This window comes from Lipotes vexillifer, unplaced genomic scaffold (assembly GCF_000442215.2).
Source record: "Lipotes vexillifer unplaced genomic scaffold, Lipotes_vexillifer_v1.1 scaffold331, whole genome shotgun sequence".
NCBI classification, from domain to species: domain Eukaryota; kingdom Metazoa; phylum Chordata; class Mammalia; order Artiodactyla; family Lipotidae; genus Lipotes; species Lipotes vexillifer.
The window spans coordinates 2,077,222-2,092,653 of NW_006774049.1; the positions used below are offsets into that span (position 1 = coordinate 2,077,222).

The 15,432-nt window shown below is 39.8% G+C and overlaps 1 protein-coding gene across 4 annotated transcripts in view; it reads right to left on the bottom strand.

The window, feature by feature from the left end:
• The window catches only part of TOM1L1 (target of myb1 like 1 membrane trafficking protein), a 53,488-nt gene that overhangs the window by 28,709 nt on the left and 9,347 nt on the right, over positions 1-15,432 (bottom strand). For 2 of the 4 annotated variants that reach the window (XM_007448641.1, XM_007448644.1), the window contains 4 exons: positions 15,206-15,355; positions 12,967-13,092; positions 11,969-12,070; positions 10,890-11,006 (listed from right to left, as the gene is read on the bottom strand). In XM_007448641.1, the coding sequence (XP_007448703.1) occupies positions 10,890-11,006; positions 11,969-12,070; positions 12,967-13,092; positions 15,206-15,355 (495 nt within the window). The remainder of the gene's footprint in view (positions 1-10,889; positions 11,007-11,968; positions 12,071-12,966; positions 13,093-15,205; positions 15,356-15,432) is intronic. The other 2 variants (XM_007448642.1, XM_007448643.1) reach the window with 2 other exon arrangements.

The window sequence follows — 15,432 nt, forward strand, 5'->3', positions numbered from 1 at the left end:
ATCCAAAGATATGAGAGGCAATAAGGGCACAAGGGCCAGAAAGGCACCCATCTGTCAATCTCTAATAACCCTGAGAGGCAGGAGATAAAGCCTGGGGCCCGAACAAGGTACTGAGACGCAGCTGGGACACCTGAATGGCTACGACCTATACACGAAATAAGAAATATACATATTGATATTTGCCCCCCAGTGCTGACAGAATTCCTAAATCCCTTGGAACTTCCTGGGTGATAGGAGCATCTTTTGTTCTGATGAGGCAACTCTTGATGGGCTCCTGGATGGGGGCTGGTCAACAGAAAGACTAAAACATGATTAGAAGCTTGGAACTTTTAGCCCTATCCTCCATCCTCCGGGTATGGAAGGGAGGCTAGAGATGAGAGTTAACTGATCACACCTACTTGATGAAGCCTCCATAAAAGTCCATAAACTTTGGGGTTCGGAGGGCTTCCAGTTGGTGAACATACCCACGTGCTGGGACAGGGGTGCACCTCAACTCCATAGGGACAGAACCTTCAGTGTTTGGGACTCTTCTAGACCTCACCCTTTGTACCTCTTCACCTGGCTTTTCATCTGCATCCTTTGTAACATCCTTTATAATAAACCAGTAAATATAAGTAATTGTCTCCTTGAGTCCTGTGAGCCATTCACGCAAATTATCAAACCTGAGGAGAGGGTTGTGGGAACCCCCGGTTTATAGCCTGTTGGTCTGAAGTATGGGAGACTTAAACTTGCAAAGCCCATCTGAAGTGGGGCAGCCTTGTGGGACTGAGCCCTTAACCTGTGGGATCTGATGCTAACTCTGGGTACTTAATGTCAGAATTGAATTTAAAGACACCCAGCTGGCATCAGAAAATCAGTCAGTGTGGGCAAAAAGCCCATACATTCGGTGTCAGAAGTGCTGGTTGTGAGTAGTACAAAAACCAAAGTTTTCCTTTTGTTATATAAGTTAAAAAGTTAGAAAAAGCAGCTCAGCCCCACAAAGGAAAATGGCAAGGAGAAGGAGAAGCCTCACCTTTAGAGGGAGAGAAGGAAACTACGTATTCTTCCTGAGAATTCTAACAGCCTTTCTGCATTATCATCTCTAGGGATGAGACCCTCTGCCTTCAAAGTTTAAAAACCCTAGTGAGTGTTTTTCTTTTTTCTTCTGATTGCTGAGGTCCCATGTTCTCTTGGAAACCACAAGTTATTTGAAGTCCTTTTTCTCTGGTCTTATTAGTGACACTGGAAGTTCCCTGCTCCTGGAGGTATAGTGCTGGGACAGCAGAAGACAGAGTCATGTCCATGTGAGTGCCTAAGGCCCATCCAATCTTACTCTGATTCTGAGGTTACTACAGGCTTCTTCTGAGGAAAGTCACACTGTAAGGGTCTCTTTCTTCTGGGACTGTGTGTACCTCAGTTGGCTGATCCCAGCTACATTAGTGGACTCTGAATATCCTCACTCTTCTGGTCCTCTGATGGTCTGTCTAGGCTCTCCTATAATCCTTGGAATTTATTCTTATTTTCATACTTTGTCTGTCATTTCAAAGGGGTCTGGGGAAGAGGAGGTAAATTATTTTAACAAGCTAAAAGAAAAAAAAGTGGCTATTAGCTAGTTCGGGGAAAAAACAGTGTCTGTTTCACAACTATCACAGTGGTATGCCCTGTAATGCTCCTGGGTCCTCAATGCCTCCCACCTTGCCCACTACCCCAACTCTGATGACCCCCCACCAGGCTCATGCTGAAGCCTCCAAAAGCTCCTGCGGTTACATGGGGAAGCTAGGTAGGAAGCCAGCGTTATCTGGGGGCCCTAACTCCACTAATCTGTAGATTTTACAACAGGGGTCCGCAAACCCCAGGCCACAGACTGGTACCGGTCTGTGGCCTGTTAGGAACCGGGCCGCAGAGCAGGAGGTGAGCAGCGGGCAAATGAGCGAAGCTTCATCTGTATTTACAGCCGCTTGCCATCACTCGCAACCCATCGCTTGCGCTACTGCCTGAGCTCCGCCTCCTGTCAGATCAGTGGCGGCATTAGATTCTCATGGGAGGACGAGCCCTACTGTGAACTGCGCACGTGAGGGATCTAGGTTGCCCGCTCTGTATGAGAATCTAATGCCTGATTATCTGAGGTGGAGATGAGGCAGTGATGCTAGCGCAGGTGAGTGGCTGCAAATACAGATTATCATTAGCAGAGGTTTGACTGCACAGAGACTATAATAAATCAACTGCTTGAAGAATCATATCAAAACCCTATCAGTGAGTGGCAAGTGAAAACAATCTCAGGGCTCCCACCGATTCTGCATTACGGTGAGTTGTATAATTATTTCATTATATATTACAATGTAATAATAATAGAAATAAAGTGCACAATAAATGTAATGTGCTTGAATCATCCCGAAACCATCCCTCCACCAGCCCCAGTCCCTGGAAAAATTGCCTTCCACGAAACTGCTCCCTGGTGCCAAAAACGTTGGGGACCACTGGTTTTACACAGTTGTGAGAAAACCTCTGAAAAAATACAAACTAAAGAATTACTTTATTTCTCCATAGTATATCTTTGCTGGTTTCATTTTTAGATTCCATCACCTTATTTTAGATTGACCATAGTTGGACAGGATATTGTGATAGAAGAAATATATATTTGGTCCTTATCCCCAGTACCTAGCACAGAGCTTCTAAAACCCTGGGAATTTCCAGAGCAGTAGGATGAGAGAAGCATCTTTCATTATTGATAAGAAGCCCCTTTCAACCAAGCCTGAGTTTATGCTAATGAGGTGATTCTTGGAGGATGGGGGCTGGCTGCCAGAGGAACCAATCCTGTGATTAGAAGGCTGAAACTTGCAACCTCCAGGAAGGGGAGAGGGACTGGAGGTTGAGTTAGTCACCAGTGGCCAATGATTAAATAAATCATGCCTCTGTAATGGAATCTCTATAAAACCCTAAACTACTGGGTTCAGAGAGCTTCTAGGTGGTGAACACATTCAGATGCTGGGAAGGTGGTGAACTCCAACTCCACAGGGACAGAAGCTCCTTGTGCTCAGGACCCTTCCACACCTTGCTGTATGTATTCTTTGTCAACAACGGAAAAATGTCACCTGCTGTATCAGTAAACAAAGGATGTTGCAGCCATCAAGCCATCACATTACGGCCTCCCCGATGGTGAGCCCCGAAGGAACTCAAGATAGAAACAGGATGCCCACCGTCTAGCAGTCAGCCTCTGCAGCCACCCGCCAAGAGTGTACCCTGAGGAAAGTGAGGATGAGAAAGCACAGGATGCTGGCCCCAGATAGCTGAAGTGTATATCAAAGGAATGACTTCAGTGAGTCCAGACTCCTGTATCTGTGCAAACATAGCAAAGCACTAAACTCTTTAACTTGAGATATCTGGTTTTCTTTCAGTAACAGTAATCTTTTGATGTTCCAATTACCTGGTCTCTGTTAAAAAAACTCCTATATATCCTGGCTCCTCCCTTGCTTCTTCAGAGTAGTACCTTAGAGCTATCTGAGAGGCTGTGTCTTGGGCTTAAGTCTTCAGTTTTGTCCACCGAATAAAACATAATTCAAAACTTTTAGGGACTTTCCTGGTAGTCCAGTGGTTAAGAATCTACCTTCCAATGCAGGGGACGCGGGTTCGATCCCTGATTGGGGAACTCAGATCCCACATGCTGTGGGGCAACTAAACCCACACACCACAACTAAAGAGCCCACACGCCACAACTACTGAGCCCACGCACTCTGGAGCATGCATGCCACAACTAGAGAAGCCCGTTATGAAAACCCAGCACAGCAAAAAAAAAAAAACCAAAACTTTTAGGTTGTACATTTTTTCACTTGACATCTTCATCTGGCTATCATCTGTATCCTTTATAATGAACTGGTAATAGTAAGTAAAGTGTTTCCCTAGATTCCCTGAGCCATCCTAGTGAATTACTGGACCTGAGGAGGGGTTCACGGGGACCCGTGATTTGACTTGTAGCCAAAATGGGACAGAAGTGTGGGTAACCCGGGGACCCACTACTTGTGATTGGCGTCTGAAGTGGGGGCAGTCTTGTGGGACTAAGCCTCTTAACATGTGGGGTCTGTGCTATCTCTGGGTAGCTAGTGCCAGAATGATTTAATGTGAGGGAAAAAACTTCAGACCTGGTGTCTGAAGTGTTGTGAGTAGAGAAATAGTTTTTTTTTATGAGGTTATTTAGATTACAAGAAAAAGTTCAAATACCTGTCAAAAGAATTTAAAAACAGTGCTCCCTGCACCAGCTCTCTATCTGTTACTAACAAAACGCGTTAAGAGAGAAAAATAAAGTTACACATTCAATAGGCTCCATAAACAAATTGACCTGGGGCCAGAACCATTCAACTTGAATTGGCCATGAGTAGTGTTCTAATGTTGATTTACAGCCCAAGTCTCTTTACTATTCAAGGCAACACACAACCCTACGCTCTGGCATCAAAACAGCAACCAGCAAATCAGCATTATCCTTGCAAAATTCAACCAAACATCTGTACCCAAAGACTTGGACACAAAAAGGCATTTCAGTGCACTCCAGGATGGCATCAAATAAAACTGGATGCACATATTTGAATGGGATGTTTCAGTGTACATTTTACTAAAGGATTGATTGTTTGCCACAGATAGATAAAAACATGAGAGAAAAATCCTATCACTTCATTTGAGAGCTCTGAAAGGCTGGGAAGACTGTGTGGAACTAGGAATATTGCCATGTCCATTTTTGAAAAATATTATCTGCCACATACCCTTTTACTTTGATATTTACTTTTTAAATTTTAGTTTCACATGCTTGTTAACATCATGAGTCACAAAATTTATATCTGTGAATGCCTTTGATTGTGGATTTTTAAAAAGGGATTACTACATAGGAACTCTATGATTAATTTTCTTTTTAATCTCCTCATAACTTGGATGTATAAATGAAGAGCTAAGCTCTTATCTTAGCTCTTCATTTTATATATATAGAAATTAAGTCCAATGATAGTAAATGACTTGCCCAAGGCCAGGAACCATAGGAATCATTAGCAAAATGATATAACATTCCTAAGTAAATATCTTAAAAATAATATACTTAAAACCACTGATCCAAAATACTGATTTATTTCTCAATGCATATTACTCTGATGTTCTATAGGATATTAACAGATACTTAGCAACTAGAGATTCTTTAGTCAAAAAGTCTGTAAATTTTGGGTTAAAGACTCTGCACAGATGCAAAAATCCTCAACAAAATATTAGCAAACCAAATCCAACAACACATGAAAAGGATCATATACCATGATCAAGTTGGATTCATCCCAGGCTCACAAGGATGGCTCAACATATGCAAATCAGTCAATGTGATACACCACATCAACAAAAAACAAGACAAAAACCACATGATCATCTCAACAGATGCAGAAAAAGCATTTGATAAATTCAACATCCATTCTTGATAAAAACTCTTGCCAAAGCGTGTAGAGAGGGAACATATCTCAACATTATAAAAGCCATTTTATGACAAACCCACAGCCAACATAATACTAAATGGTGAAAAGCTGAAAGCCTTTTCCCAATAAATTCTGGAACAAGACTAGGATGCCCACTCTCACCACTTCTATTCAACACAGTATTGGAAGTCACAGCCAGAGCAATCAGACAGAAAAAAGAAATAAAATGTATCCAAATTGCAAGAGAAAAGGTAAAACTGTCATTATATGTGGACAATAGGATATCTATATAGAAAACCCTAAAGACTCCACACAAAAACTATTAAAACTGATAAATGAATTCAGCAAGGTAGCAGTATACAAGATTAATACACAGAAATCTGTTGCATTTCTTTCACTAACAATGAAATATCAGAAAGGGAAAGTAAAAAAAAATACCGTTTAAAATCGCATCAAAAAAAGAAAAATACCTGGGAATAAGCCTAACCAAGGAGATGAAAGATTTATATGCTGAGAACTATAAAACTCTGGTAAAAGAAATCGAAGATGATTCAAGGAAATGGGAAGCTATCACATGTTCTTGGATTGGAAGAATTAATAGTTAAAATGGCCATACTACTCAAAGCAATCCACAGATTTAATGTGATCCCTATCAAATTACCCATAACATTTTTCACAAAATTAGAATAACCCTATAATTTATACAGAACCACAAGAGACACAGAATTGCCAAAGCAATCCTGAGGAAAAAGAACAAAGCTGGAGGCATAACCATTGGAGACTTCAGACAATACTACAGAGTGACACTAACTGAAACAGTGTGGTATCGGCACAAAAACAGACATATAGATAAATGGAACTGAATAGAGAGCACAGAAATAAACCCACAGTCACACCTACATAGGTCACACCACACCTACAGTCAGGTAATCTTTGACAAAGGAGGCAAGAATATACAATGGAGAAAAGACAGTCTGTTCAGCAAGTGGTGCTGGGAAAGTTGGACAGTCACATGTAAATCAATGAAGTTAGAACACTCCCTCACACCATAAACAAAAATAAGCTCAAAATGGCTTAAAGACTTAAACGTAAGACATGACACCATAAAACTCCTAGAAGAGAACATAAGTAAAAGTCTCTGATGTAAATTGTAGCAATGTTTTCTTAGGTCAGTCTCCCAAGGCAATAGAAATAAACAAATGAGACCTAATCGAACTTACAAGCTTTTGCACAGAAAAGTAAACCATGAACAAAACAAAAAGACAACCTACAGACTGGGAGAAAATCTTTGCAAACAATGTGACTGACAAGGGCTTAACTTCCAAAATATACAAAACAGCTCATAAAACTCAATAACAAAAAAACAAACAACCCAATCAAAAGACATACATTTGGCCAATAGGCACATGAAAAGATGCTCAACATTGCTAATTACTAGAGAAATGCAAATCAAAGCTACAATGAGGTATCATCTCACACTGGTCAGAATTGCCACCACCAAAAAATCTACAAATAATAAATACTGGAGAGGGTATGGAGAAAATAGAACCCTCCTCCACTGCTGGTGGGAATGTAAACTGATACAGCCACTATGGAAAAACAGTATGGAGGTTCCTTCCAAAACTAAAAATAGAGTAAACATATGACCCAGCAATCCCCCTCCTGGACATATATCCAGAAAAGACGAAAGCTCTAATTCAAAAAGATACACACCCCAATGTTCATAGCGGCACTATTTATAACACCCATGACATGGAAGCAACCTAAGTGTCCATCAACAAATGAATGTATAAAGAAGATGTGGTATATACAAATATACACAATGGAATACTACTCAGCCAAAAAAAAGAATGAAACAATGCCATTTGCAGCAACCTAGAGATGATCATACTAAGTGAAGTAAGTCAAACAGAGAAAGACAAATATTATATGTTATCACTCATATGTGGAATCTAAAAAAATAGTCCAAATGAACTTATTTACAAAACAGAAACAGACTCACAGACGTAGAAAACAAATTTATGGTTACCAAAGGGGAAGGGGTTGGGGGAGGGATAAATTAGGACGATATATAAAATATATCTACCATATATAAAATAGATAATAAGGATTTACTGTATAGCACAGGGAACTATATTCAATACCTTGTAATAACCTATAATGGAAAAGAATCAAATAAAAGAATATAGATATATACATATATACATATTGATATAACCGAATCACTTTGCTCTACACCTGAAACTAACACAACATCGTAAATCAACTATACTTCAATAAAAAAAGACTCTTAGAGCCTTTACTATACTAATGAACTTTTTGACCCTCCAAGAGGAGAAATACAGTAAACAATTGGTTTTGGAACTTACTTGACCACAGATGTCATATTCCCCACATAGTATACAACGTAAGACCAGTAGGAAATGCTGTCTTAAATTGTTTCCAAGAGTTGTGTCTTGCTTCCCCCAGAATTTGTCATCTCAATGTTCACCAGAGGACTCTTTCTAAAGTTTTATCTGGTTATGCAGTCCTTCAGCTTATATCCCTTTAATGGCTTCCTTCTGCCACCTGGGTTAAGCCCACTCAGGCATGGCATATCAAGTCCACAATAACCTGTGCAGACTAGATTTTGCCACCCTTCTCCTGGAACCTGATGCTCCCAAGCTGTGGTTTAAAACCCTCTGTGCACCTGAGGGATACCACAAACTCAAATCCATTGATAGTGGGTGGGGGGTGGCAAGGGGTTCCTTGAGGGATGTGTCTGACTCCCTCGTGGTCTTGGAGGTAGGCTTGCATAGATATAACTTGAGAAATGACCTGTTTTTCTTTTCTTTTTTTTTAAATCGTTTAAAAATGTAAAACCCATTCTGAGTTCACAGACGACCGAAGCCTGCATATAACCCACTGGCCACAGCATGCTGACCCCTGGATTAGATTAAAGCACAATCCAGGACACTCAAGACTGCCCACAATGAGTACTGCCAGAGAACATGGAAGGAAATGAAGGATGCTCCATGACTAGAGACCATGGAAGCCAGAAGAAGACAGTATGAGGGGTAGCTAACAAACAGCTGAGGTACAGTAGTGAGACAACTGGACAAGACAACCTGTGCTCACGCCTCTCTCCCCATGTGAGACCAGACAGCTGAGACAGGAGCATCTGTGTCTAGGTGGGAGCAATGCTTGGGACAGAGACATAGGGTACTGTTTCCAGTTGCTGGTAGCAACCAGGAAAAACAGGAAGCATATAACTTAGAAGACCAGCTACCAATATAACCCACCCAGCATCATCCCGTGCCAATGCTATGTACTCTAAAAACAGCAGCAAACACAGAAATACTCAGAAATAGTACTAAGAACAAGCTGCAATAACAGTGTTTTCCACTTGGCATGGGCAAGCTGGGTCACAGAAATGCAGACAAGCTGTCAGGGATCTCACACAAAAATAAGCTCACTATCACCAGTCTATCCAGATACTTGAGAAATGAAATGAAAGAGGTGATGAAAAAAAGAACTTGTACCCAAGGAAAGAGAATCCACAGAGCAAATGGAAAAGCACCTTTAAAAATAATTACTATCCTGAGAAAGACAAAAGGGGAAAGCATATCCATGAAAGAACTATTATAAAAATTGAAATAAATTTTTAAAATAAAAAATTGTTGAAATAAAACATTCATTAGGAGGGCCGAATAGACAATCTGATGTTCACATTTAAGAGAAATAATACATAAAATTGAGAAGCTTTGCTAGAACTACAGCATAAAAGAAGAAACAAAACGTTTATAAAAGTTGAGATAGGAAAAATATAACTGAAAGTTTCATCATCTAAATAATGTTCCATACAAAGATAGAAAGAATACTAGAAAAGAAATATCTGAAATAAGAGCTGAGAATTTCCCAGAAGTAAAATACACTTAAGCTGACAGGGCCAAAGGGCTATCAAGTATTGATACTAAGCAGGTTAAGTAAGGTAAATACACATATGCACATACATGCACACATATCCCTAGACACAGTATAGTGAAATTTCAGAAGCATTAAATTAAAGAGAAATCACAAATACAATCAGAAAAACAGATTATAAAACAAAGGTGCAAGAATACATAATATGATACTTCTCAATAGCACCACTGGGTGCAAGAACAATGGAGCAGTAACTGTGAAGGACTTAAGGAAAATAATTCTGTACCTAGGCCAAACTGCGAGCCCTTAACACGGCAGCCAAAAGACATCTTTGGACACGTAAACACTCAAAGTTTACCACTAGTAACAATTTAAGGAGATAGCAGTTAAATACAGGTGGTAATGTTGAAAAAGGACATTTTTACACCATTGATTGTTTCCCAAACAAGCAATAATCAAGAAAAATGTTATTTACTAACAATCGAAGGACTTAAAGGAAAGATAACAACAACATGAGAAGTGGCGAGTGGAATCAGAGAAAAGTAAAAATATAAGTTTCTTAACTTTGGGGGGAAGAAAAAGATTTAGAAACTGACTTTTTTCCTCTAACTGCTTCTAAAATAATGTGTTAAAGTGTGTGTTAAAACTTAAAATTGATGGGCTTCCCTGGTGGCGCAGTGGTTGAGAGTCTGCCTGCCGATGCAGGGGACATGGGTTCGTGCCCCGGTCCGGGAAGATCCCACATGCCGCGGAGCAGCTGGGCCCGTGAGCCATGGCCTCTGAGCCTGCGTGTCCGGAGCCTGTGCGTCTGGAGCCTGTGCTCCACAACGGGAGGGGCCCCAACAGTGAGAGGCCCGCGTACCGCCAAAAAAAAAACAAAAAAACTTAAAATTGAAAATTAGAACAAACCATTAGAGGGAAAAAGTGCACTGGATGTAGAGACACAGAAGAGGGTCTGGGAGGGCCCCCACTCCAGTCATAATGAGCTGCCCGTGTCCTTCACATGCCCATACACATCCAAATGCACCGTCCACTTGCTCCTCCACGGCGTCGGCACTGCCTCAACCTAAACCTTTCCAAAAACCCTCACCTTTCTCCTTGCCCCCACCCCTGAACCCACAGTATGATAAATACATTTCTATTATAGCATCAATACTTTATTAAACTTGTTGTTTACAAAACACTCTTGCTCACTAGACCTAAGTTCCTTAAGGACTAGGACAACCTCTTCATTTCTATATCCTTTACCACATTATAGTTACTCATTATGTTTGCTGAATAGATAGGTAACTTTTACACATTGAAAACAATTAGAGATTAGTAGAGGCTGTATATGGCTAGGCTATGAATGATTAAATGATGTTAAATTATTTATTGCAAGAGGGTAAGTACCACGTCTAAGTTACCATGGCATTTCTGATAAAGTCATCCTTGAAGCTTCTTGTTAAGTTCAAAAATCAAGTAAACATGCTGGAGCATGGACTAGTCAATGTTACGGTGCCTTCCATCTCCAAGGCTCTAAGTTTAGAGAATAACTTTCAGGGACTGCTTGTCCCTGAAATCATACTACACCTGCAAAAGCTCTATGTCTTCATGGTTTTCAGACCCAGGAATATTCTCCATCAATATGGCAGACATCACTCTCACATTCACTTTCACCATATCCAATTCACTGCGCAGTTTTCCAATCTGTTGAGAGCAACACAATCACCAGTAAGTGTGACACAAAGAATGGCTACCTTGTTTCTTGCTTGCAGAGAAAACACTTCTGTAAAATTTAATATTTTCAAATTTACACAAATGTACATATAATTATTTTACAAATGTACAATCTGTCACATTCTAAAAGGTCTTGAGAGCTCTTGTAATAAATTTAAAACTATGCTCTAGGAAAGTTAATGAAGGGAAAAAGTCAGATTGGAACCAATATGGAAAAGGGAGAAGGTAACCATATCAGCAACCTGAAGAAAATGGCAAATGTTAGTCTGGGTTTCTTAGAAACCAACGGGAGAGAAAAAAGTGAATGTTTTATAGTCCCACGGTATTAGAGAGGGAAGAAGCAAGAGAGAAACACTTTTTTTTCTTCCTGGATTAAATTCTAGGAGGAATTAATCACATGGATTGTTATATAATACCGAAGAATAATAATATAAAGTCTTAAATGATAGTTCCCTTATAGCAGGACAGAAGTGAGCTTCATTTAACAATTGCTTGTCTAAACATTAGATAAACAGATATAGACAAACAAGTAAATGTAATTCAGTTGGCACAGTTAATAATAGTAATAAGATGACCACTTACTGAGCTCTCTGGAATGGCATACAGACAGTCCTATCAGGAGCAACAGGAATCAACTTACACAAGATCCATCCTACAGCCAAGCCTCCACAAAGCCACAAAAGCCACTAGACGAGCACAACTGTTAAAAGCTCAGCCTTTTAGAATCAGGCAGAAACCATGGGATTAACTCCACTTAGAGTTGAACCATCATAACTTATACAGTATCACTAAGCTTCAGTCCCCTCCTCTGTAAAATGAGGTTAAAATGTACCTCTACCTTATGATAATATTGTTAAGGATAAACAAACTATATATAAAGTACTTAGAACTTAGAAAAAGTCATCAATAAATACAGTCATTGCTGTTGTTACCTGTTCTGGGACCAATATAATAGTGGAGCTCTTGGAAACTACAGAAGAAAGAGCTGGTGCAGTAGGAACAGATGGTGGTGGATTTGGTGAGATCTGAGCAGTCTATCAACATGAAATATAGAAATATTATTATTTAAATAAACTCAGCCACTCCAAGTCCAGTTTTTCCATTCAGATGACTCAGTCACTAGGGAGAGTTAGCCCTCAGGACAAAGCCTTCACAAAGATCAGACTTTTGGTATACACCTGAATTGCTTTTTCTACCAAGGCAGGACTCACCAATATGCAGAAGGGAAGAATTACTGTTTTCACATTATGGAAATCATAGGAAGTTAGGAGATGAATTATAATCAGTCACTACAAGTGCTCTAAGTTCAAAACCTTGCAAGTTGCTTGCAAACTTGAGAATGAATACATGTGAACATTGTGAAACTCTTCTATGGGCACAGTATTAATAAACAAATCTATTATACGACTACCTATAATAGAGACCCCTGCCTGTCTAGCACCAATCTTTTCTTTTGAAAACTGCCCCTCTTCTGCTCTACCTAAATAATTTCTATATGGAGCAACCCCGTTCTTATATGACCTTAGTCAATTTGTGCAGAAATGGAAAACTGACCTAGGTTGGTTCAATGAGGCCCTTCTCTGAAATTTTGGACTTGGAATGTGAAAAAGCTAAGGTTATAATATGAAAATTTGGGAGCTATGTTGTTTACCATGTGGAAAAAGCTAGTCTGCAATGAGAGAGAAGAACGAAGCTGATGATCAAAGGAAGGTAGACAAGTAACAAGGCATTTGAATGCTTGGTTCTCTGTTCAAAGATCCAGCTAACACCACCCTTCTTGCGGCTTGTATTCTATGAGGTATCACAGTATCCTTCTAACAGATTAATCTTTTAGGTGAAGCTAGGTGGAGCTAGGGTGGTCCCTTTCAAAGAGAAAAGACCCATGCACTACACTGTCTTACACTACACAGGTCAAAGAACGGCCTCCTACCTCTTGTCTGGCTGTTTCAGCCACTGCATCTGATGGAGGAAACTGAACACCTTTCTTAAGGAGGTCCAGGTACACTTCTTTCACTTCACTTACATCCACAGCTCCTGGGAAACCCTGCGACCACGTCTGAATTCAAGAGATGGAAAGTTCCAGAGATAAATAAGCAGCAAAACAAAACACAACTCCTAAACTGGTGACAGAAAATGAGAGATTGACAATTATGTACCTTACTCAGAAAAAGAAAGCTACTTTTGAATGTACATTTTTAGAGACTAGAATAATCATATATATATATATATGTATATATATATATATATGTATATATAAAACATCTTTATTGGAGTATAATTGCTTTACAATGGTGTGTTAGTTTCTGCTTTATAACAAAGTGAATCAGTTATACATATACATATGTTCCCATATCTCCTCCCTCTTGCGTCTCCCTCCCTCCCACCCTCCCTATCCCACCCCTCTAGGTGGTCACAAAGCACTGAGCTGATCTCCCTGTGCTATGCAGCTGCTTCCCACTAGCTATCTATTTTACATTTGGTAGTGTATATTAGACCATGCCACTCTCTCACTTTGTCCCAGCTTACCCTTCCCCCTCCCCACGTCCTCAAGTCCATTCTCTCCGTCTGCGTCCTTATTCCTGTCCTGCCCCTAGGTTCTTCAAAACCACTTTTTCAAAAATTTAGATTCCATATATATGTGTTAGCATACAGTGTTTGTTTTTCTCTTTTTGACATACTTCACTCTGTATGACAGACTCTAGGTCCATCCACCTCACTACAAATAACTCAATTTTGTTTCTTTTTATGGCTGAGTAATGTTCCATTGTATATATGTGCCACATCTTCTTTATCCAGTCATCTGTCGATGGACACTTAGGTTGCTTCCATGTCCTGGCTATTGTAAATAGAGCTGCAATGAACATTGTGGTACATGACTCTTTTTGAATTATGGTTTTCTCAGGGTATACGCCCAGTAGTGGGATTGCTGGGTCCTATGGCAGTTCTATTTTTAGTTTTTTAAGGAAACTCCATACTGTTCTCCATAGCGGCTGTATGAATTTACATTACCACCAACAGTGCAAAAGGGTTCCCTTTTCTCCACACCCTCTCCATTGTGTGTGTGTATATATATATATATATATATATATATATATATTTTTTTAATGGAAAAGAATCTGAAAAGGAAGTGTATATACAGATATATATATATATATATATATGAATCGCCTTGCTGTACACCAGAAATTAACACAACATTGTAAATCAAATATACTTCAATAAAATAAATTTAAAAAAATAAATATTTTTGATGCAAAAAAGCGGGATAATCGCCTACTTTCTTCTAGATCAAGGGCTGCAAATTAAAAAATCTCTAGGGGCTATAGGAAGACAGTGCGTGAAACAGTTAGTATCAGACAATAGACAAGGAGTGTTATAGGGACTATGGGATCTATGTCTAAAAGGGAGCCTACAGCTAAGTTCCAAGCCATCGTTGCCACTGAAGATTTGAGAGCTTGCTGTTAATAGAAATTCCAATTTTTTTCTTTTGCGGTACGCGGTCCTCTCACTATTGTGACCTCTCCTGTTGCAGAGCACAGGCTCCGGACACGCAGGCTCAGCGGCCATGGCTCACGGGCCCAGCTGCCCCGCGGCATGTGGGATCTTCCCGGACCAGGGCATGAACCTGCGTCCCCTGCATCGGCAGGCAGACTCTCAACCACTGCTCCACCAGTGAAGTCCTGTTTGTATATTTTTTGATGATGGCCATTAGAATAATATATTTTTAATCATCAAACTGCCATGCCTCAACAATTTAATGAAACTCTGAAATAGATACTGTTGTTTGTTTTTTGCTATACTAAATCTAGAATTAACAGATTCTAAAACAGCATCAGTAGCTCTTTTGCCAAATAACTCTGAAAGCAGTGAGCTATCTACCCCAGAACATAGTTTCCACACCTGCAAAATGAATGTACTCGTCACTCTCTCTCCTATCTGACGTAGATAAGATAGAAACTGAGCAACACGTATGGAAAAGACTACAAATTCTTCAGAAAAAGGCCACTATCCAATGCCAAGAAATTATTATTACATGGAAAACCGAATAGTAAAAACTCTTTTGGGCTCAATCCCAGGCTTGTAAAGGATCACTGAACCAATTGGGAGTTAGGTAATTAAATCTCTAATCTTAGACATTCACCATCCCATAAGATATATAATAGACTTACCTTAATGAAATTCAAAATTCTATTCTGAATGTCTATTGGCAAGGTGTATCTGGGACTCAGCAGCTTAACTAGACTATCTTTAACGAATTCCTTCTTCACAATCAGAGACTGGAAACTCGGACCACAGTTCTGCATACACACGTCAATAAGCTAAAGAGAAAAATTAAACGTTTTATCTCTTTGCAAAACCACCTCCTAAATATAAGGTAAAAATTGCTAAGTAATGA